A 24,966-nucleotide genomic window follows, 5' to 3' on the forward strand; every position below is an offset into this window, starting at 1 on the left:
GGAAAGAATTATACCTACAAAGCTTCAACAATTAGTGTCCTCAGTTCGCAAACATTTATTGAATGTTGTTAAAAGAAAAGGTGATGTAACACAGAAGTAAACATGACCCTGTCCCAGCTTTTTTGGAATGTGTTGCAGCCATAAAATTCTAAGTTAATGAGTATTTGCTAAAAACAATAAAGTTGATCAGTTTGAACATTAATTATCTTGTCTTTGAAGTGTATTCAATTAAATATAGGTTGAACGTGATTTGCAAATCATTGTATTCTGTTTTTATTTATGTTTAACATAACGTCCCAACTTCATTGGAATTGGGGTTGTACAATAAACCTGTGTATCCACCTGTTGCCATTCATATAACGGGATAAGTCATGGCTTCCTGGGAGTATTTCAACTTTGTGTTTAGTTAAACAGGCCTCCACGTCACACAGAGTACTGTAAGTGCATTTGTGAGTGAATCATCTCTATTCATACTGTACTTTTTCTGACATTTTTCTTTGATCTAGTGCTGTGAGAATTTTTTTTAATGTAAAATGGGTGCTATGCCTCAATAAAGGATGGGAAACATTACCTTATACATTATATACAGTACAGTAAACCAAGTAGATTTTTGTTTTCTGTGTACACGTCACTTTGAATTCAAACATTTTCTTCTCCCTTTTCAGATATGATCAGGTGGCCTATTCATCTTTGTGTTTGTCTAAATGTCATCTCAGCCTCTTTTGATTACATGTATGATGACAACTCTTTCGTTGGTAAGAAAAACTACTGCAATTTGGAAACTTCTTTTTAAACTTAATTTACTTTCATTGAAATTGTAATTGTGGAGTATATTTAGTACTCCATCGTATTAACAGACCCAGTACATGTGCTCAATGTGAGCATACCTCTACAAGACCCACAGCGGCCACTACTTGGGGGCACATTAGTACTTCCATGCTACTTTGAGGTGCGTGTGTTTTTGAGCCAAGTTTAAAACTAATGTATATATAAAATAGTCTCTTTTTCCCCCGATTATTTTCCCTAAAAGGATCTTCATGTTAACCACTAAGATTACTTGTATTATTTTCCTTTGCTAGGATTTAAATCCTGTACACACTTAATTTGAGGCATTTTTTAAATCAAAGTCCAATGTATTTTTCTCTTTTTGATATAGGACCACACTCTTCCAGACCCAGGAGCACGCAACATCGCTCCTCTTTCTCATCGGATCAAATGGAGCCTCATTACCAAAGACAAGGTCTCAACTATTTTAGTTGCCTTGGAGGGAGAAGTAGGCATCAGCGAAAGTTACCTGGACAGGGTTCATCTGGTCGGCTACCCTTTGACCCCGACAGATGCAAGTATCAAGATATCTGAGCTCAGGTCCAGTGAATCTGGAGTCTACCGATGCGAGGTTCAACATGGTATTGAGAACAATCATGTGGATGTACATGTGAAGGTTCAAGGTACGTAAAACGGGAAAAGTGTGTTTTTGTCAGTTTTTCAACAGGCTTTGATAGAAAATCCAATCTTTTTTTGCCCAAAAGCTTACAGTCTGCTGAAGTGATCACATGCCTCTTCCCACTTTGAAATACTTCCTCAGTCAAGTAGTCCTGAGAGCAGCCTGGGAATGAAGCAAAATCATATTCATGTTTGCAATCAGGCTGGTATTTTCTTATGCAGATGTTCATATTTATAAATGATTTTAATCACAAGCAGATTGGATTTCTGTACAAAAGACAGGCCGCCTTGCTGTCTATCAACTAGAGGTCACTGAAGTCTGTATTATATTAGTTGAAAAAGTCAGTGTAAAATATCAATTGTTAATAGAATATGTTGTATTCAAATTTTGTATTTTCTTAATGTATTACTATAGTTGTTCTTGAAGGTTTAAAACATTTTTTGTCACTCCAGGTATTGTTTTCCACTACCGGCCTATTATTGGTCGCTATATGATGACCTTTGAAAAGGCGAAAGATGCGTGCACTCAGAATAGTGCAGTCATGGCTTCACCTGAACAACTCCAAGCAGCTTTTGATGATGGCTACCACCAGTGTGATGCTGGCTGGCTTTCTGATCAGACAGTGAGGTCAGTTTATTCTACAACCTAATATCTGATGACTGTAGCTTTCCTCTGTAATATTGTCTCATCTTGTCTTCAAATAGGTACCCAATTCATGATCCTCGTGTCAACTGTTATGGCGACAAAGAAAATGCACCCGGGGTACGGACATATGGAGTGAGACAGCTCAATGAGACTTATGACGTGTACTGCTTTGCTGAGAAAATGACAGGTTTGCATATCTTTTCAGGAGTACTGTTTATTGCTCTTTGTCACACTTCCTAATTTTGTGTACTTTATATGCAAGTTCACTTCATTTGTTACTCTAATGAGTCTTTTCTGTGTTTTACAGGCAGAGTTTTCCACACTACATCAACAGTAAAGTTCACTTTCTCTGAGGCTGTGCTGGCGTGTTCCACAAAGGGAGCCAAACTGGCCACTACAGGTCAGCTGTACTTGGCCTGGCAAGGTGGGATGGATGTCTGCAATGCTGGGTGGCTTGGTGACAGAAGCGTACGCTACCCCATTAACATCCGGCGGCCGCAGTGTGGAGGGGGTCTTCTGGGGGTGCAAATTGTTTACCTCCACATAAATCAGACAGGATATCCTCTTCTTGAGACTCACTATGATGCCTTCTGCTACACAGGTAACATCATTTACAGAAAGCTTGTTAAGTACTGCAGCAGCTTCATCAGAGAAGCATGTCAGTAGGAGTCTGGAGTTTTAACAATGATAAATGACACATTTAAACAGATGCGTGCCCCTTGGTGGGGCAGGTGTTCAAAGTTAAAAGGGGGGCACAGGAACAAGAGTTTGAAATGCCTTAGCATTGCAGGCTATTCATGAAAACAGAATAAGAAAAGACACTTGCCTTAAGCACACCAGGAATTGCAGTTTCTAGCAGAGGTGCCCACCTTTGCTTAGTTGTTAATCGAATTGATAACAAACCCAAATCAAAATTAATATTTTGTGCACAAATTACACCTGTTTTGTGGTCATATATTAGCATTGTGTGTGCATGTCACAACTATATTGTGAACAAAATAAAATTGCCATGCCTGGAGCTCTGTACATGTTAGTGGATTAATTCTCTAGAACAGTTTTGGTTTTCATGAAACAATTGAGAAACTTATTTTAGAAGGTGGTCCACCTCACATTCTCCATCCACGGCATTACTTCTCTGCCCTCAATTACTTTCTAATTATATAGCTTTTGTTTTTTCCTGTGTAAAGTTTGATACATTAATTAAGCACCTTCTGCAGGACAGTAAATAAAATATCTCAACAATACATTCATAACACTCCTGATCTCCACTGAATTTACCAAACCATTATCATGAAAGGAAAATACATTAATGAAAATTGCACAACTTCTAAAACTTCTTGAGTTAAAATACAATTAAGTTAAATCTCACCTTGCCACATAATTAACTGTCCAATGATGACAAAAGATGGAAAGGAAGGAAATGAATTGAACCACTTTTTAAATACAAATTAAGCTTTCAAATCTGCAGAATATTAGTAAAATTGGACGACTTCCTGATTTTCTTAGCCCCTTTGTCCATCCATCCATTTTCTGTACTGCTTTATCCTCACAAGGGTCGCGGGCGTGCTGGAGCCTATCCCAGCTATCTTCGGGCGAGGGGCCGATTGCTCGTGTGTGAGCCATGGCATAAGGTGCATCCAAGCGTAGCTCGGAAATACGTGCCATGGCATGTTAAAAAGGATTTTAATAGTTAAAATTATGTTTGTATGAGAGAGGTGCAGAAGGGGAAATATTCAGTGATGCCTTGCTTTCTTGCTCTGTTACGGCACCTCTGATTCTGTTGAAACCTTTGTAACTTTTACAGCAGCTGAAATACGTATTTAACACGTCACCCTTTTTCTTATTAAATATATTTTCAAAGGTGCTATTGACATAAAAAAATCACCAGATGTTGGGAACAACCCAAATAATACACACATACAAAGAAAGTAGAAGAAATAACCTCAGAAATTAAGTTGTGTGTAATAATGTGAAATGACGCAGGGAAAAAGTATTGAACATGCCAACTGGTATTTATTTAATAATTTGTCCAAAAGCCTTATTTGCAATGATAGCTTCAAGACGCCTCCTGTAGGGATGGACTAGTCGGATGCATTGCTCTGGTGTGATTTTGGCCCATTCCTCCACGCAAGCAGTCTTCAAATCTTGAAAGTTCCGTGGGCTTCTTTTATGGACCTTGAGTTTCAGTTATTTCCATAGATTTTCAATAGGATTCAAGTCAGGTGATTGGCTGGGCCATTCTAGCAGCTTTTTTTTCTTTTTCTTTGGAACTAATTGAGAGTTTCCTTGGCAGTATGTTTTGGATCATTATCCTCATGAAATGTCCTCCCTCGTTTCATTTTCATCATCCTCGTAGATGGCATCAGATATTTGTCAAGAATGTCTTGGTACATTTGCCCTTCCTTCAATAATGTGAAGTTTACCAGTACCATTTGCTGAAAACCAGCCCAACACTATCATGTTCCCATCTCTTCATTGTTGGTATGGTGTTTTTCGGGTGATATGCAGTGCGATTTCTCCTTCAAACGTGGTGTGCAATATGGCATCTAAACATTCAATTTTGCTCTCATCCGACCAGACTATATTCTCCCAGTATTTAACTGGCTTGTCAAAATGTTGTTCAGCAAACTTTAAATGAGCTTTGACATGCTTATTTTCAGCAGTGGGGTCTTGCGTGGTGAGCGTGCAACAGGCCATGGCAGCGGAGTGCATTACTCACTGTTTTCCTTGTGATAACAGTACCTGCTAATTCTAGGTCTTTTTGAAGCTCTCCACAGGTGGTCCTTGGATCTTGGACAACTCTTCTCATTATTCTTTTCACTCCTCTGTCAGAAATCTTGATCAAGGCAAATTTATGGTGGTATGATTGGGTTTCCACTTACATATTATGGCCCCAACCGTGCTCACTGGAACATTCAGAAGCTTAGATATGTGCTATATATGTGTTTTGCAACAATTACTTTGCGATGGTCTTGAGACAGCTCTTTGCTCTTACCCATCATGAGAAGGGTAAGAGCTCTGCTTGCTTCGCTTCTGTTTACATTTTTTCTTCCTTCTTCTAAAAAAAAAAAATTAGAAGCAGCGACTCCTGGATATTTTTAAACCTGTGGGACTGTACTTTTTTTGTAGATACAGTCAGTTGTTGCTATATTCCAATATTTTCTGATAACCTCTCACAATGACGTGAGCGTGGCCTGCTAATTAGCACAAGCCTGCTATTAGCAACAAGACCAGCAATTAAGATGCCTCCCTTTTCCACTGAAATCAATCATGGAAACGAAAATCCACCGTCTTGAAGTGTATGTGGCTCTAAATGGACAGTTGGGGAATGAAACCACTCTACCGATGTCTCAAAATGGTGAGCAGAAGTGTGCTAACAGACAGCCACTTATCTCAACAAAGAGGACGGATGTGGACTGTGGAAACGGTAATGGACCATCCAGCAGTTCTCCCTGGAATTTACTGGGAGCAAAGCCCAAAGATATGGGACAACATCTAAAAGGAAGTACACAACACCAGCAGATAACCGAGGAATACGGCTGGCCTGCGTTGCGGGCTGCTTCAACGCCGAGTGAGCGGCCGTGGGTGGTCGCTACAACGAAGAGCAAGAAAAAAGGACGCGAGTCAATGCAAAACATTGACATCAGACTTACAAATAGATTTGAGCCACTTTTACAAGACCATGGCCAAGAATGCTCATCCCCCACCAACCTTGAATGGTATAAAACTAAATCATACAAGAAAAAAATGGCACCCCAAACATTAATAGTTGGTGATGGAGCTGTCAAGGATGTGAAACGTTTTTGCGATGAGAAGAACACCAAAGTACTGTGTTTTACCAATGACATGGTGTCTGATATCTCTAAAAAAAAATCCTGGCGATCACTAATCAGCACCCAACTGTGAAATATGTCATTATTTGTACTGACTACAACTATTTTGTCATAACGAGAAGAAGAAGAAGAAGAAGAAGAATAATCATCATCTTTTATTGTCATGAACATTCATGCATGCACACGAAATTTGTTCTCTGTATTTAACCCATCACAGTGAACACATACACTTTAGTGGAACACACTGGAGCAGGGGGCAGCTGAAGCGCCTGGGGAGCATTTCGGGGTATCAGTGTCTTGCTCAAGGACACCACAGCCGTGCGTCTGGGGGATGTTGGCGGATGGTCCAGTCGGCGTCTTGGACCTAGGTCCCCCACAGTGGCAGGCGATGATCTTAACCATTGGGCCACGGCTGTCCCTATAATGGGAGACTTTAACATTCATGTTAACAATAACATGGAAAAAAAATCTAAAGAACTCTGCTCTACTAGACACATTTGACCTCTATCAACATATTAAGAGTGCAACCCACACTCAAGGTCACATCTTAGACCTGGTCATCTCTAATGATGTTGAAATTCTATCAATTGACATTAAGGATATGGGTATTTCTGACCATTTTTGTCTATTCTTTGAATTACAGATTCTTCCAAAAGTTCATACACCCTCTATGTCTATTAAGAAAAGGTACATAAATGAGAGTACCACCACTAAGTTTATGGAGACCATTGCTGTGCCACAAACTGTAAATGCTGAGGCAGTTGATGAACGTTTGGATAATTTCCCCTGTAAAATCTCAAATGTCATGAATGCTGTCGCTCTTATTAAAACTAAGACAATCTTGAGGCAACCTAGGACACCGTGTAGGAGCACAATGATGGTAAAGACTTCGAAATCAAAGTGTAGGAAAGCAGAATGTAAGTGGAGAAAAACTAAACTCCAAATAGACTATCATTTCTACAGACAAAGTCTTTGTAATTTTAACCAAGAGTTCGTCAGGGCTAGACAGCAAAACCTTTCTGAAATCATCAGTAAGAACTTCAACAATACTCGCACTCTGTTTGCTGTGGTAGACAAGGTCACAACCCCCCCGAATCAGATAGCTCCAGAACTCCTAACAGCAGATAAATGCAATGAATTTGTTTGTTACTTTAGTGAAAAAATACAGTCCATCAGGTTAAATATTAGCACAAATCAGCAAAATAATAAAAGCCACCCAGGGAAAACTCTATTACCATGTCAGAATTTGATAGTTGACCAAAAACTGTAGAGAAAACGGTTCAGCAGCTGAAACTATCAATGAGCTGTCTTGACTCAATACCATCTGACTTTTTCAAAGATATTGCGAAGTCTGTGCTAGCTGATTTGCAGCCTCTGCTAAAAAAATAGAACGCTGGACGCTTCCATGTTAGCAAGCTATGGACCCATCTCAAATCTCCCTTTCATAGTCAAGATTGTTGAGAGTGTTATTTTTTATCAACTCAGCAATTTCTTGACCTTAAATTGACTTTTTGACAAATTTCAATCAGGGTTCTGAACTCATCACAGTACAGAATCTGTTCTTATCAAAGTGCTAAATTAAATAAGGTTGAATACTGACTCGGGAAAGGTGTCAATTCTGGTCTTGTTGGACCTCAGTGCGGCTTTTAATACGATAGATCATAATATAGTGCTGAACAGGTTGGAAACGTGGGTAGAACTAAATGGAACAGTTCTTAAATGGTTCAGGTCCTACCTGTAGGAAACGAGTTATTTTGTAACCATTGGAAGTGTTCAATCTCATTGAATGGCAATGATCTAAGGGGTCCCTCATGGGTCAGTTCTTGGACCCCTCCTGTTCAGCCTGTATATGCTACCCTTGGGTATATATATATTCTTCAGAACTTGAATTTTGACTATCATAGCTATGCAGATGACACACAGTTATATCTAGCAGTGTCTCCAGACGACTACAGTTCAATTGATGTGTTGTGTCACTGTCTAAAACAGATAAATATCTGGATGAGCCAAGATTTTCTTCAATTAAACCACAACAAAACTGAGGTAATTGTTTTTGGCAATAAAGAAAAGAGGATTGCTGTTAGTAAATACCTAAAGTCACTCGCTTTAAAAAACAAAGTCCGAAACCTTGGTGTTCTGATAGATTCCGACCTGACTTTCAACAGTCATATCAAATCAATTACTAAAACTGCCTTCTACCATCTGAAGAACATATCCAGAGTGAAGGCTTGCATGTGTCAAGCAGACCAGGAGAAGCTCATACATGCTTTTATCTCAGGTAGACTTGACTATTGTAATGGTCTTCTGACTGGACTCCCTAAAAAGAGCATTAAACAGCTGCAGCTCGGCTTCTGACCAGAACAAAGATTACTCAAATTCTAAAGTCTTTACACTGGCTTCCAGTCAGCTTTAAAATAGATTTTAAAGTTCTGCTACTGGTCTATAAATCACTAAACGGTTTAGGTCCTGAATATATGAATGAAATGCTAATGGAATATAAACCCAGTAGGGCTCTGAGATCGACAGACTCAGGTTAAGTAGTGGAGCACAGAGTCCAAAGCAAACATGGTGACGCAGCATTTAGCTAATATGTTGCACACAAATGGAATAAGTTGCCAACAGAAGTGACGTCAGCCCCAAGAGTGCATGTCCAGGTTAAAAGTGTGCATGTCCAGGTTCTTTTTTCCCTATGATTTCGAGAGCATTTCCACTTTTAAATGATATTTAAATATAAATGAGCAGCTCATGCGGACACGCAGAGAGACTCGCCACAGCCCCTCCCATCTCACATGCACTCTCTTTTCAGACACGTATAATTTTATTAATTCATGAATAAATTATAACTTAATACGTTTTTTTTTCAACACGGTTCCATTAAATTTGATTGATGAACGGCCCCAGACAGGCTTACACACAGTCACACACGTTAAAAAAGACAAAGGAAAAAAGACAAAGGGGCACCTTGGGCATCTAGGGCAAAAGGGCAGCTACAGCCAAGCCCCCCCACACACACCCCTGCACGACCCAGCATTTCTAAGAAATAAAACAGACATTGGTCAAAACATTTAGTAGCTTGTTCTGTACAATTATTATTTTATTAGCACAGTGTATTATATTTTGTTTACCACCTGCAGTTGAATTTTTATTGCTAGGTATTTGCATTTAATAAACTCAGTCATATATCACCCTCAGAATTCCCTGATGATGAAGGTTCTGGCATAATAGTGGAAGGAAGCAGTGTATTGAGTGTTACCCCAGTGACGGAGAGCCAAGAGATTTTCTTTGGGAAGGAAGCAACCGAGAGTGTGGTAGCTGGTGAGGTGGAGACCCAACAACCGACCATCGTCGACTTCACCTATACACTGAGTCCCACTGAACTACCGCTGCCTCAGCCTCCTAACGTCACAGACGTTTCCACAGAAATAACAGAGCAGGTCACTTTGCAGTCCAACTTAGACAGGGAGCCAGGCAAAGTGGTCGTGATACCTCCAACTGGTTAGTGAGTTATATTTTGACATTATGATGTATACTATGGTAACTCACATCAAACCGAATGGTTAGGATGTGGTAGGATGCTTCTATCCTTGTTAACAATCATTTCACAAATGCATTGTCATATTCAATATTGTTGTTTTTGCAAAAAGGTGTGGTCTTTCATTACCGCTCACGGTCCGGCCGCTATGCCTTCACCTTTACTGATGCTCAGTTGGCCTGTCAGAGTGTTGGTGCATCCATTGCTACCCCTGAGCAGCTTCAGGCGGCATATGAAACTGGCTATCACCAGTGTGATGCAGGATGGCTGATGGACCAGACAGTCAGGTATTTCTGACATCTACCTGTATTTTCAGAGACATTCAAAATATTTTTTAAATCACTTATGGTTGATTCTAGGTACCCCATTGTTGCACCTTGGCAAAAGTGTGCTGGAGATTTAGGAGATCAACCTGGTGTTCGGTCCTATGGTCTCAGGCCAGCAGATGAACAGTATGATGCTTACTGCTACATTGATGGACTTAAAGGTAAGGAAAGATTTCCGGCGTTGTATAATTAGCTTACTGCTGAATAGTAGTTACTAAGTTGCTAAGTAATTCTGAAAGATATACAGCCATTGCTAGATATACAGCCATTGTTAGGAAAAGACATTGTGCAAGATTTTTACATCAGACACTTGTGAATATACTAAATGTACAGACCTTTTTACTTGATTTAAAACAGCAACAATGAATATACGGATAAGAAGAGTTGCTTTATATCAGCTTGAGGTGAAGGTGATTTCCATTTTCAGTCCCTGGGCAAACAAATGGAAAAATTCACAAAGAAAAATTCAGGAGTGTCAACACAAAACAGTACATTATAAAATACAGGAGTGAACTACATTAAATCCATACAATTATATCTAGTCGTTAACAGTTAATGATTACAAGGCAGGTAGGAATCATTTTTAACTTCATATGACAAAATTGTTTTCAGATTAACTGGTGTTTTTTTTCCATTGCTGAACAGTTTTAAAAGAAATGGTAGATTGACCCAAGTGCTGAGCCGGGTTTTGAGACTATGCCAATTTGTTTCTAAAGTAATCTAAGGGGTTTTAAGACCATCTTACTTTCAAGAGACGAAAACAATATATTATTGAGAGTTATATTATGAGAAAATCATTTCTTATGTCTTATGTAATGACCAAGTCATAAAGATAGAACTGTATGATAACAAACCTTCATACTTTCTAGTTGTGTGCATTGCTGATTATTATTAGTACTTTATAGCAGCAGCCATAACAAAAATGTTTAGTCCACAGCATAGAAAAAGTGTGCAAAGCATGCAGATTTAGGCTCCATGATTAGAAAAGTGCCAAGAATTGATATTTGCATTTTAACCTGAATGATTGTCTAGGAAAGTGGGAAAAATATCACAACTGTGTTCTTTCTTACAATTTATTGTCCACAACCATTTTTTCTGTAGTTCAAGCGAAATCAAAGACGAGTCACTTCTATTGTTCCAGGCAGTTGGTGTTTGCTGTCAAAGCATTATAATTCAGTACAGTGAAACTTTTTCCTTGCATTTGGTAACTATGTAGTGTATGGCACACTGATAATGTGTTTATTTGGTGTAAAATGTTTTCACTTCTTCAACATCCTCTAATGTTCTCAATTGCTTCTCAGGTCATGTTTTCCATCTGGGTTCTGATGATGGTTTCACTTATGATGAGGCGGCTACTCGCTGTGTAGAGCGGAATGCCACCCTGGCCTCCACAGGAGAGCTTCACGCAGCCTGGAAACAGGGTTTTGACAACTGCCGTGCCGGCTGGCTCAGCGATCAAAGTGTCCGTTATCCCATCAGTAACCCTCGTGCTGAGTGTGGAGCAGGAATGTCAGGAGTACACACTTTTTACACCCCTCCCAACCATAGTGGCCCTGATATTCATGACAGATTTGATGCATATTGTTTCAGAGGTACATACTCACTATCACATAATACTGTATTTATGTTAATTTATTTCATAATGCGTTAATATTTGACGTCTGACATCTTTTTACAGCTGACATTTTATTAATTGCAAATGAAACTGGAATGAACATCACAGATATCCAGGGCGTCCTTCTCAACATTGCATCCATCACAGAAATAGTGAGATTTGGTAGGCACCATTTCAATCATGATTTTTTTTTTTTTTTTTTTAAACTTGTCCACGTTCCTTTCTTATGCATCTCATCCCTGTTTATATGTCTCTTTAGTGGTTACACCAATTGTAACGCCCATACCTGTGGAATCTTCAGGATCTGATTCAGGTTCAACAAATTTTGGATTAGGGTCTTTTACTGACGTCTCAGGAGACCTGTCTGGGTCTGGTGAACTGGTTATCTCTGGAGACATGTCTGGATCTGGAGTCCAGCTGACCTCTGTAGCTCTGTCTGTATCAGGCGAGAGGGGCATTTCCGGAGACCTGTCTGGCTCTGGGCACACACTTATATCTGGGGATGTGTCAGCCTTTGGAAGCATGGCTGGTTCTGGAAACCACGGTACCTCTGGAGACCTGTCTGGCTTTGGGACCTTGTCTGGTTCTGGAGACAAGCTTATCTCCAAAGAATTGTCTCTTTCTGGGCATATGTCTGGCTTGAAAGATCAGTTTATGTCTGGAGACCTGTCCGGGTCTGGAGACACAGTGGGCAGTATTAATGCTGACCTGCCCTATGGCACATCAAGTGTTACCAGTGCTGATTCTTCTGAGTCAGGGATCAGTGGAGAACAATTAATCACTGCTGTTTTGCTTTCTAACAGTAACACCATTCTATCAGGAGAAGATAGCATTTTGGAGGGTTTCCAAAATGCAGAAGAGGCAGGCACAGAAATGTTTATAAATATTAATTCTTCAGAAATAGGTTCAGATACACTGAGTGATAGTGGAGACCTTTCTGGATCTGGGGCTGACCCTAGTTTCAGCTCTGCAGAGAGTGTTTTTTCCATGGAATTTTCAGTGGAAAGTGGTCAGTTCTCTGGCATGTCCAGAGAGGCCAATGGTGATCCTATGTCAGGAATTAACGCCTTGGAGCTCCTATCTGGGTCTGGAATGTCTGGAGAAGGTGACAGTCTAACATTCTCGAATAAGGATGTAATGATAGGAGTTTCTAGAAACCTTACGGTGTCTGAGGAGATTCGACAAGGGACAGTGGAGTTCAGTGGGGAAGAAATCAACAGCAGTGACAGTGGCTTCCACACTGAGAATAGAGATGTAAACATGTCACTTCCTTCAGAAACTCAGTCTAGAGAGCTATCACAGGTTACGCCATCGGCATCCACTGAGAGAGCATTAATACAGACTGCCACACGGACTGAAGTTCCAAAGAGCCTATCTCGAGCTCTTGCCTCCAAGCTTGCCCCAGCTCGACTGTCTGCTCTTCCCAATGCTGTTCCACCTCTTAATGGAAGTAATGAGGATGCTGAACACATTCAGGGTATGTTAGCCGATTGCAATTAGACATTTTTTGTTGATGTATTTTCTTAAATGGTCAGCTATTAACACTAGTGCATCAAATGTGTGTGATCTGCTTCTTTTTGCGGTGTGCAATACAAAATATACGTATGAGTATAAATTGAGTTCCCCCTTGAGGGATTATAATAAATTACATTCAAAAAATTAATTCATTTCTACAAAAATGTCCACCCTCTATCGTAGGCAGTCAATGATAATAGTTAGTTTATTGATATTGATAACATTATGAGCAAATTATGATAACGAATTGAGACAGAATGCAAAGTATTACTTGATGACATACAAAATGTTACTGTCACACAATTCAAGGCCAGATGGCATTGAGAACAGTGATGGTCTCAAGTTGTACTTTATAACATACCGTATATAGCACATGGGTACCATTATGATACAGTAATGTCACCTATCTTTTCAGGTGACCCTGATCTATGTAAACCACATCCCTGCGGTGCTGCCTTGTGCACTATCGAAAAGGGGTTTGCCATCTGCCGTGGTAAGTCCCAATGTCTATTATCATTTTGTCACTTTCTTTTAATTGACCTGTTTACACGTCTTTCACTATGGGTATGCTTGTATTCTGTTTTGTGGTGATAATAACAATTTATTTGTCAGATTAAAATGAAAAAACCTTCTCTTTCTGCTGTTTGGATGTCTTTTTTACGTTCCCTTTTGTGCATTGTGTCCAGTTAGTTTGATATTGTTGACTGTCAGGGTGTTCATCAAATATACATTGGCTCTGCTCTGACATTACTATCCCATATGTTTTTATCAAAGCTTGATGTTATTTCTATGTCTGCTTTAATTTGCCTTTTGCATGCTTAGAATGGGGCCCCATACTATATGTGCTTATTGACATTACATGGATACTTGCATTCTCCTGAAATTCTTCTGTTGCAACAAACTGATTCATCAGACAAAGACTGCAATTTCTTATAAGGTTTTATAAAATAAAATCAACATTTAGCGTACACATCTTGTACACTACATTGTAACTTTAAAGACACCAAATAATAGGATTGATAAAAAAAAGTCAATATGCAGTAAATATAATATGGATCACAAGTTGCAGCAAGTTCACTATCAGTCCTGCCAAAGTAGTACCACCCCATTTGTCATAAAAAATAACCCCTCAGCCTTGCTCCCAATGCCATACTAAAAACAGTAGTATTGCTCACCCACATTTTTTGCAGCGTTAGATGTTTGCCACTCCAACCCATGTGCCAATGGAGCCACCTGTGTGGAGAATGCTGACTCTTACAAATGCTTATGCCTGCCAAGCTACGGAGGGGAGCGCTGTGAGATCGGTATGAGTTTAGCTTCTGCTAATCGATAATAACAACAGCCTCTCACCAGCCTAGGCCCTACAAACATTAGGCATAAATTCCACCTTCCTTCTATACTCAATGTTGCGCCGTGCAAGTCGTCAAGTGTTGGTGACTTACTTAGAATGTTCATATTGTAGATATCAGTGATGTTATTGAGCAGGCCTATCACCCAAATGTACCACTGTTATCTGCACCACATTTTACTGCTGAATCGAAGGGTTCAGCAGTTAATTTCACTTTCTTGATTGTTCAGGCATCCATAGGCAAGCATTACCGTTGCCATGTTTTCCAGTCCTGATATTCATAGATGATATGGACACTATATTTTCTCAGATAGTGGTGATGATTTTCTGTTGGGAATGGAATGTGTAACTACTTCATATCACCAATTTCAATTGTGTGGCCTTGGACGGTTGGTTCCCATTAAAAATGTAGTGAAGAAAAGCCTTTTTTCCACGACATGGTAGTTTGTATTCACTGTTTCACTTTAAAAAACAGATGCTTAATGACGTACGTTTTTTTTGTGTCTGGGCAACTGGGGGTCCAAGCATGTCATACTGATACAGAATAGGTCATGTAAACATGTATACTTTTTGGATGCACTGTATGCCCAGCTGGTATGTACAACCAAAGCATCCAATTGTTGTAACAATCTTGCTCATACATGTACAAAATGCATGTATAAAAACAATACAGCACTGCGATTGCTTCACCAACAGGCCACAACATAAACACATTTCTATACAGTGGTGCCTTGAGATACAAGTAACTCGGAGGCAGCATGGCCTAGGTGGTAGAGTGGTCGTCTCCCAACCCAAAGGTTGTCACTTCGTTTCTCAGCACCTGTGACCATGTCCAACTATCCTTGAGCAAGATACTGAACCCCCAGTTGCTACTGATGCTGCGTCATCAGTAGGAGACTGAGGAGACAGTCTCAAAGCACTTTGAGTAACTTGTAGAAAAGCGCTATACATGTGAAAGCATGTGAACAAAGACAATTTAACCTTGTGCATTTAAAATAACCACATAGCTTAGCCTTTCACTCCGCTAGCTTAATGCTAACGCTAAAGAGCATCTATGTTTCGGTGCTAAAACTCTTTAAGCAAAGGACTTAACACAAACAGTGAAGTAATACATGTACACAGACAATATAACAATACTCACAATCATATATTATTTATCCTCTGCAAGAAACGACTCATATTAGTGCCATACAAATTAGCTGGGAGGAGTTGAGACGTCTCAATGAACAGTATATCTGTCTGTCTGTCTTATACTGCCCCTAGGTGGCCAAGATGGGCACACCAGCAAGAGCAGCACAATGGCCATTCAAATGATGAAGTGTGACAAAAATTAAAAAATGTTTCCGGTTACGAGGAATCTCTTACTTTGCTGACAGTTTCGGCTGTCACTCCAGCCCTTATCAGAGCTGTTACTGCTTTCTGGTGTGACGTGTCTTATTAACAGCTGACACTTCACGCTGACACATCAGAGGAATAACAGAACGCATTATGAGAAAACACCAAATAAATACAAGAGTTAAATCATACCAAAAACAGAGATAATAACTCTTACACCCCAAAGACACGATAACACCGGATAAGAAATGTGACATCATATATGAAATCCCTTGCAAATCTTGCAATAAAACTTACTTTGGAGGAACCATATGAACATTCAGCACCTGAAGGAAAAAAAAAAAAAAAAAAAGGAAAACAGCAGGACCATTCACCAGGACGCAAAAACCGACAACAGAGCAAGAAAACAAAAAAATCTGCAATAACAGATCACTGCAGGAGAAACAACCACATCATGGACTGGGAAAATGGGATTATCATTACTTCAGAAACCATTAAATACAAACAACAGATAAAGGAATCAATAGAGATATGGAAGCATGGAGACAACACCATCAACAGGATGAGGGAGCATACCTGGGACACAGTGGCGGCAGCGGGGTGGAGAGCGGATTTGATCGGGTCGAGAATATTACTTCGAAGGTTTCCCGATCTCATCATCTGTTAATAAGACCAGGAAGCAGTGACCGCTCTGACGATGGTTGGAGTGACAGCTGAAACTGTCAGCAAGGTAAGAAATTCCTCTTAACTGGAGAAAAAAATGTTTTGTCTTCTGGGAAAGGCTGGAACAGATTAATGGCATTTCCATTCACTTCAATAGGTAAAGATTATTTCAGATATGAGTGCTTTGAGCTTCGAGCATGGTAAAGGAACACATTTAACTTGTATCTCAAGGCACCACTGTAGATAAACACTATAAAACAAACTGCAACTGAATCCTGCAAAGCATGCAAAACACGATGCCCACATATTCCATGACACGCTACAATATGAACTTCGTATGTAAGACAGAACAACTGCTGTAAATGGGTTGAGAGCAGCATTGAGTACTGTATGATAAGAAGCTGTTTATCATCATGGCTTGCACATTTTATTTCTAACCCATTTCGAGTAGTCCTGGAGACCCTCCCATTTCCTATTCAGTTGCAAACCCTAAAATGTGAAAACACAGCTGCAATTAAAATGGGATCTGTATTGGGTTATTTTCTAATTTCACATCAGCCTTCCTTGGCTTTGTGACGACAGATGAGCAGCAGTGTGAAGAAGGTTGGATTAAATTTCAGGGGAACTGCTACCTGCACTTCAGTGTTCGAGAGATGTGGCTGGATGCCGAGCAACGCTGCAGGGACCTGAATGCACATCTGGTCAGCATCATAACACCAGAGGAGCAACACTTTGTCAATTGTGAGTGCCTGAAGAATATGTTAAGATACTGTAAACTGTAAAGACGTGAGCCGACTGAGTAACCCTTTTTTCCCCCAATAGCAAATGCACAAGGTTATCAGTGGATTGGACTAAATGACAAGACAATAGAAAATGACTTCCGCTGGACAGATGGAATTCCACTGGTGAGTGGCAATACCTGATTATAATTTAGACCCTTATCTCCCTGGCGGAGACGTTGCCGAGACTGCCGAGGCTGATCAGTCTCAGTGACTCTGGGACCCAGGAGACCAAAATATTGTTTGCGCCCTCACCAGGAAGATGTGTGGGAGATGTCTCCAGACAACGTGAAAAACGATTGATCTGGAAGTCACTGATATAGCCCTATATACTGCATATACAATATATAAATATCCATCCATACATCAATATTCCGTACCGCTTATCCTCACTAGGGTCGTGGGCATGCTGGAGCCTATCTCAGCTATCTTTGGGCGAGAGGCGGAGTACACTCTGAACTGGTCGCCAGCCAATCGTAGGGCACATATATATAAATATATTCTTTAAATAAATATATGAAGCATACAGACCCTTTCCAAATAAAATATCATGGAAAAGTTAATTTATTTCCATAATTCCATTAAAAAAGTTAAACTTTCATAGATTATAGATTCAGGGCCCACAATTTAAACAATTTCAAGTATGTATTTAGTTATTTTTACATAATGTGGGCTTCCAGCTCATAAAACCCACAAAATCAGGAATTTAAAAAAAAATAATACTGTGAAGAAATCAGCCCAAATTTTGCAGGCCATAAATGTCATTAAATTGCTTCAGTTTGGTTCAATTGTCATCACTATGGGGAAGACTTCAGACTTGACAACTGAGGCCAGAAGACCATCATTGATACCCTCTATAGCATAGGTGTCAAACTCAAGGCCCGGGGGCCAGATCAGGCCCGGTGGATCATTTAACGTAGCCCGCGAAACTAAATAATGTGTGTGTACTTTATGTATCTTGCTAAAATACCAAAACTGCAAATAGTCTTCACTTTTAACCACATGAAGATATTGCAAGCATTTTTTGTTACCAATCCCCATTTAAAATAAATTGATTAATAGTAGAACAAGCAATGTTTTACTGGCTTCTGATTTCAAAAAGTTATCCATCAATTTGTAGTGAACGTGTAATAATATGAGGCCATCATATATTTATATGGGTTCAGAGACGTAATGGCCTTCCGAGGGAAACCATAGCTACAATGTGGCCCTTGACAAAAATGAGTTTGACAACGGTGCTCTATAGGATGGATAAGCCACAAAAGTTCATAGCTACGGAGGCTGTTCACAGAGTGCTGTGTCCAAGCATATCAATGAAAAGTATAATGGAAGGACAAAATGTTGCCGAAGAAGATGCACCAGCAAAAGAGATGACCACCTTCAGCGAATTATCAAACACAGAAGATTCAAGAATCTAGCCGAGATCCAGAAAGACTGGAATGAGGCGGGAGTCACAGCTTCTAAAACCACCACATTCAGACACATCCGGGAGAAGCAACTTCTGAGCCGGAGCCAACGTAGGAAGGGTCTCAACTGGGTCAAGGAGAAGAAGGACTGGACTGTCGGCCAGTGGTCCAAGATCCTCTTTTCCAATGAAAGTAAAGTGTGCCTTTCATTCGGGAACCAATGTCCAAGGGTTTTGAGGAAGACAGGTGAAGAACAGAACGCAAGCTGCTTGCGGTCCACTGTGAAATATCCACAGTCAGTCATGATTTGGGGTGCAATGTCCAGTGCAGGTGTTGGTAAACGCTGCTTTCTTAAATCCAAGGTCACCACAACAGTGTACAGGAATGTTTTAGAGGACTTCAAGATTCCTTCTGCTGAGGATCTGTATGGAGATGCAGATTTCATCTTCCAGCAGGACCTGGCCCCTGTCGATACCGCCAGAAGCACCAAAACCTGGTTTGATGCCCATGCCATCACAGTGCTTGACTGGCCAGCCAGCTCGGTGGAACTAAACCCCATTGAGAATCTATGGGGTATTATCAAGCGGAAAATGAGGGGCACCAGATCCAAAAACAAAGAAGAACTGATAGGAAGCATCAAGGAAATCTGGGCTTCCATAACATCCAGGCAATACCACAAGCTGATTGGCTCAATGCCACGGCGCATTGAGGAAGTGATTAAAGCAAAGGGGTTCCCAACCAAGTATGTAAGATTAACACATCGTTTTGAAAGTACCATATTTTGATTGATTTCATGTAACCCTAATTTCTTTCTTTTTTGTTCTACCAAAACTGAGAAGTAAATGGTGATTTCGTAACAGTATTCAAATTTTTTGAATTCCTGATTTCGTGGGTTTTATGAGCTGGAAGCCCAAATTATGCAAAAATAAAAAAATAAACACTTGAAATTGTTTAAATTATGGGCCCTGAATCTGTAATCTATGAAATTTTAACTTTTTGAATGGAATTATGGAAATAAATAAACTTTTCCATTATATTCAAATTTTTTTGGAAAGGGTCTGTATAATGTATGTGTGTGTGCGTGTGTGTAGATGTGTGTGCGCGCGTGTGTGTGTGTGTGTGTGTGCTCCGTGCCCAGGCAGCGGAGCACGGGCATGGGGACAGTCTTCTAATGAGGAAGATTCTTTAAACTCTATAGAATCCAAAATATTGGGGTGGGCATAAGTAAAGATCCATCCATTTTCTGAGCCGCTTCTCCTCACTAGGGTCGCGGGCGGGCTGGAGCCTATCCCAGCTATCATCGGGCAGGAGGCGGGGTACACCCTGAAGTGGTTGCCAGCCAATCGCAGGGCACATGCAAACAAACAACCATTCACACTCACAGTCACACCTACAGGCAATTTAGAGTTTTCAATTAACGTGCATGTTTTTGGGATGTGGGAGGAAACTGGAGTGCCCGGAGAAAACCCACGCAGGAACGGGGAGAGCATGCAAACTCCACACAGGCGGGCCCGGGGATTGAACACAGGTCCTCAGAACTGTGACCCTAGTGACGCTCTAACCAGTCGCCCACCGTGCCGCCCATTTGACATCCATGAAATCCAAAATATTAGGGTGATATTTTCAGACATTAAAGTGGGCATAGCAAATAAATAAATTAATAAAAAAATGGCGAGTCAACATTGAGTAGTAACCTAACCTCACTGTTTTCCGCTCTTCGGGTACTAATGCTTGTTGAACACGATTACGTGCCGTTCCAGCTACCTATGAGTTGCAGCTAATGTGGCTAAATGCTCGACATCATATCTAGCCGTATGGAGGCAGAGTGAGTCAAAGGGGGAATTATTGTTGCCCGCCATTTTGCACCAATGCAACTACAGTGGGTACGGAAAGCCCCCTCAAACCCCCTTAAAATTTTCACTCTTTTTTATATTGCAGCCATTTGCTAAAATCATTTAAGTTCATTTGTTTCATCCACAGCACTCCATATTGACATTTAAAAAAACGGAATTGTTGAAATTTTTGCAGCTTTATTAAAAAAGAAGAACTGAAATATCACACAGCCATAAGTATTCAGACCTTTCTGTAAGGTCTTATATACACAGGTGTGTGGCTTTCCTAATCAAGTTCATTCAGTATAATTAAACACAGCTGGACTCCAATGAAGGTGTAGAACCATCTCAAGGATGATCAGAAGAAATGGACAGCACCCGAGTTAAATATATGAGTGTCACAGCAAAGGGTCTGAATACTTATGGCTGTGTGATATTTCAGTTTTTCTTTTTAATAAATCGGCAAACATTTCAACAATTCTCTTTTTTTCTGTCAATATGGGGTGCTGTGTGTACATTTATGAGGAAAAAAATAACTTAAATGATTTTAACAAATGTCTGCAATATAACAAGGAGTGAAAAACTTAAGGAGGTCTGAAAACTTTCCATACCCATTGTATCTACAAGCTACACCTGTTTAAAGATGATGCTGAGCCATGGAGGAGAAAATTCGCTTCGTGTCCGGTGTCAACACAGCATAAATCACTAATCATTGCCTCCATAGCAGCATATAAGCTACAATTCTGACAAGTATGGTGGACAAGTGGACGAGGAGTAATTAAAAGGAGAAAGACAATGAAGCCATGCTAATTGCTAAGCTATCATGACATGTAGTTGCCAGACAACAAAATAAGTCATTGGCTGATAAAGTAAACTTTTGACACTGTAGGTCTGGCTAGAACCGCATTCTAGCGTCGAGTAACCAAATTTGAAGATTGAAATAGCAGGCAATTTCTTAAGTGTCTAGAGAGAAAATACTGTAATACCGTATCTTCATGACCATAATGCGCATTTAAAATTCTTAAATTTCCTCCAAAATGGACGAGGCGCCTTATAATGCGACGCGTCTTATGTGTGCACCGAGTTCCAAAATCTGTAAATGTTGTTGTGTGACTTTGATGAGCGCTCCGCTTGACTGACTGGGAGCATTTCCTGCTGACACGCTGCTTATATAGAGGAAAGGCGGACGTGACTGAGGAGAGGATGTGGACGTTAAAGGGGGAAGGGTGCGCGTGACAGAGGATGCTAAAGGAAAGCCCCCAGTAGGGATATCGCGCCGGTATGTGCATTGTGCAAAACAACATCGGTTTGGCGAAGGACCCACGAAAATGGCACCTACGAAGAGACACACTTATGGATTGTGGATGCCTGGGCTAAGGTATCTGCTTTTACTGTTGTCCGAGCATTCGCGAAAGCCGGCATCATTGCTGAACAGCCCCCCGGCAACGAGACTGACTCCGACAATGACAAGAGGGAACCCGGGATGTTTGATGGAGAACTTGCCTAGCTGTTCATTTCAGATACAGAAGATGAGGACTTTGATGGATTTGTGGATGAGGATTGATAAAAAAATAATGTGAGTACATTGTTAAATACTTCAATAAAGTACAACCGAACTCAGTTTTGGTCCCGCTGCCTTTTTAAAAACATACGATAGCATGCATACTAGCGTATGTTTTACCATGCCTGTGCCCAATAATACGGTGCAACTTATGTATGTGTCAAATAGAGAAATAGATCCCGTAACTGAGACTGCGCCTTTTAATATGGTGCGCCTTATGGTCGTGAAAATACGGTACACTATAACACCAGACAGCCACACAGGAAATGAATTAGTACGTCATCGCTAGTCCGCTACGTCACTTGAGAATATGTACATTAATATGATATTTATAATATAACCTTAGTTAGTCTTAGTTAGTTAACCTTAGTTAATGCGGAAATTTGCATAGTTTCAGCAGCAATTGTGGATACAGGAAATACAAAAGTAGCATACAAATGTGTCCACCATTACAAGGTTGATGCAATAAATCTATTAAAATAACAAATATTTATAATAATAATTTTCAATTTTATTTATGAAAATACATTTTTAAATTATAGACTAATGATGATGTTGTGCAATTGAACAGTATGCAGAATTATTTTTATCCTATTACATAATATATTGCAATAACTGTCCCTAAGTAATGTTCTTTCAACAATTATAGAAATATGGAAATTTATACAAATTGTTCTGGAAGTGAATTTCAGCTGCCTTTCTGGGTGTTGTTGATATATAGCTTTTGCTATGCATGGTAGAGTTTAAATTAGCATTTGTAGATGTAGCAACCAAATGTGTTAACTGTCAATGGTTTTATGAAGTGTTCCTGAGCCCACGTAGCAATATCCTTTACACAATGTTGTCAGTTTTTAATACAGTGCCGCCTGAGTTATCAAAGGTCACCAGCACTCAATGTTGGTTTTCGGCCTTGCCGCATACATGCAGATATCGCTCTAGATTCTCTGAATCCTTTATGTATATATGGGGCTTTCGCTTTCCATGGTAGAGTTTTACTTTGCATTTGTAGCTGTCGCGACATACTGTGTTAACTGACAATGGTTTTCTGAAGTGCTCCTGAGCCCACATGGCAATATCCTTTACACAATTATGCCGGTTTTTAATGCAGTGCCGCCTGGGGGATCGAACGTCACGCAGTTGTTCCCACAGTGGTGAACCTCGCCCCATCCTTGCTTGTGAACAATTGAGCCTTTTCTGGGATGCTCCTTTTATATCCAAACATGACACTTACCTGTTTCCAATTAAGCTGTTCACCTGTGAAATATTCCAAATAGGTGTTTTTCGAGCATCCCTCAACTTAACCAGTCTTTTGTTTCCCCTGTCCTAGCTTTTTTTGGAATGTGCTGCTGGGATAAAATTAAAAATGAGAGAACATTTGCACACAAAAAAACCCAAAACAAAACGTGTTCATCAGTTTGAACATTAAATACCTTGTCTTTGTAGCGTATTCAATTGAATATAGGGTAAAAAGGATTTGCAAATCATTGTATTCTGTTTTAGTTTACATTTTACACAACATTCCAACTTCATTGGAATTGGGGTTTGGACCTTGAATATCTGTCTTATCTGTTCCATGTACTGCCTTGTACTGTACTTTGTCTTACCAAATATGACCTATTTTACTTTACTTATACTATTATTGTATAACTACATATGTTTTGGCCTACAGCAATATGAAAACTGGAAACCAAATCAGCCAGATAATTACGTTAACTCAGGAGAAGACTGTGTGGTGATGATCTGGCATGACAAGGGCCAGTGGAACGATGTGCCTTGCAACTACCATCTACCATTTACCTGCAAAAAAGGCCCAAGTATGTCAGCCTAGGCCTTACATCTTTGTCCATGTCCATTACTTCCTGGTATATCGTTCTTATTTTTTTCAGTGGCTTGTGGTGCCCCTCCAGAGGTGGAGAATGCTCATATGTTTGGTAACAGGAGGGAGGAATACCCCATCAACTCAATCATCCGGTACCAGTGCAACCCAGGGTTTAAACAGCGCCACGCACCAGTGGTTCGCTGTAAAGCAGATGGGCAGTGGGAGAAACCCCAGATGGAGTGTAGTGATAGTGAGTGAAATTTGATCAATCAATCGATGTGAAAACATTTTACCTGAACGTGTTAATAAAAAGCTTATTCTTGTCTCCAGTGAAAGCAAGACAAAGAATACACAAGAGGGGCAACAACATTCCAGTTGAATCAACCGCCACAGGGAACTTTCATTTGTAAAGAAAAGCAGACAAACATTTAAAAGAGTATTTACAGCACTCAAAAATCTTTTTTTAATATATTTTGATTATGTATGTCATATTTTATTGACCTCTGGTTTCATTAATTGTAATATATTTCTGTTGAAATCCTCACTGAGATTTTTGTTAATGAGTAAGATTTAAAGATGTTTTTGTACCACAGATCCATCCTTTCGCAAATAGTCGTCCCTTACCAAAGGCAGTTATGTAAGTCTTGATTGGGAGATTTGAATAAACTGTGATTAAAAGTGGTTACAGTTGTTAGGCACTGTAATTCAAAGTACAATCTCTGCAATTTCTGTTCTACAAAATTGGAAGAAAGTGCTTTTTGTTAATACATTAGATAATTTGCTTTAAGCCTGTAATGCATTCTTACTTTGCAGCATTAGGAACAACTTACTTAAATGTAAAATCTATACATTCCAAAAATTTTACAATTAATTTGACAGCGCTCGTAAAGATATCACACACACACACACATACATGCATGCATACACACACACACACACATGCACACACACACACACTGTCTGCAACTGTATTGTCATTTTCATACTCTGACCAAACAATATTAATAACCATATCAACAATGTTGTATTTTCTTTAAAGTGCAATAAGTGGAGGAAAATGACAAATGAACTTATAATGCAATCTTTTTACAAATTGTATATGCATCATATCGTGTATTTATGTTGTCCATAATCACAGTGACTTTATTTTGTTTGACATAAATAGCGCAATACTGGGAAATATTTAAAATAACTTAAACTAAAGAAAGAAACCCACCATCATTTATACACCATTGAAGGCCGTAATCACACATTTCACAGTGAGTGTCTGCTCAGACACGAGAGTTTTAAAAAGTTGTACGTGTCACGGAGCG

The 24,966-nt window shown here is 39.8% G+C and overlaps 1 protein-coding gene across 1 annotated transcript; it reads left to right on the forward strand.

Moving 5' to 3' along the window:
* Nucleotides 1-668: 668 nt before the first annotated feature.
* LOC133473346 (aggrecan core protein-like) lies at nt 669-24,369 on the forward strand. The gene is made up of 19 exons (XM_061765010.1): nt 669-755; nt 858-949; nt 1,157-1,448; nt 1,897-2,071; nt 2,149-2,276; nt 2,397-2,690; nt 9,115-9,417; nt 9,567-9,741; nt 9,814-9,941; nt 11,082-11,372; nt 11,459-11,557; nt 11,655-12,872; nt 13,326-13,403; nt 14,101-14,214; nt 16,839-16,997; nt 17,079-17,161; nt 23,504-23,648; nt 23,721-23,903; nt 23,984-24,369. Exons 1-19 carry the CDS (start codon nt 731-733, stop codon nt 24,061-24,063), a joined length of 4,062 nt encoding a protein of 1,353 aa, XP_061620994.1. The 5' UTR covers nt 669-730; the 3' UTR covers nt 24,064-24,369.
* The last annotated feature ends 597 nt before the right edge of the window (nt 24,370-24,966 follow it).

This window comes from Phyllopteryx taeniolatus, unplaced genomic scaffold (genome assembly GCF_024500385.1).
Source record: "Phyllopteryx taeniolatus isolate TA_2022b unplaced genomic scaffold, UOR_Ptae_1.2 contig_24, whole genome shotgun sequence".
Classification (NCBI taxonomy): Eukaryota; Metazoa; Chordata; class Actinopteri; order Syngnathiformes; family Syngnathidae; genus Phyllopteryx; species Phyllopteryx taeniolatus.

Excerpts from the sequence above, each read along its gene's own strand:
- LOC133473346 (XM_061765010.1), top strand. The coding sequence starts at position 731 with ATGTATGATGACAACTCTTTCGTTG. Across the intron at positions 2,277-2,396 it reads CTTTGCTGAGAAAATGACAG|GCAGAGTTTTCCACACTACA; the intron begins GTTTGCATATCT and ends TGTGTTTTACAG. Across the intron at positions 13,404-14,100 it reads GGGGTTTGCCATCTGCCGTG|CGTTAGATGTTTGCCACTCC; the intron begins GTAAGTCCCAAT and ends CATTTTTTGCAG.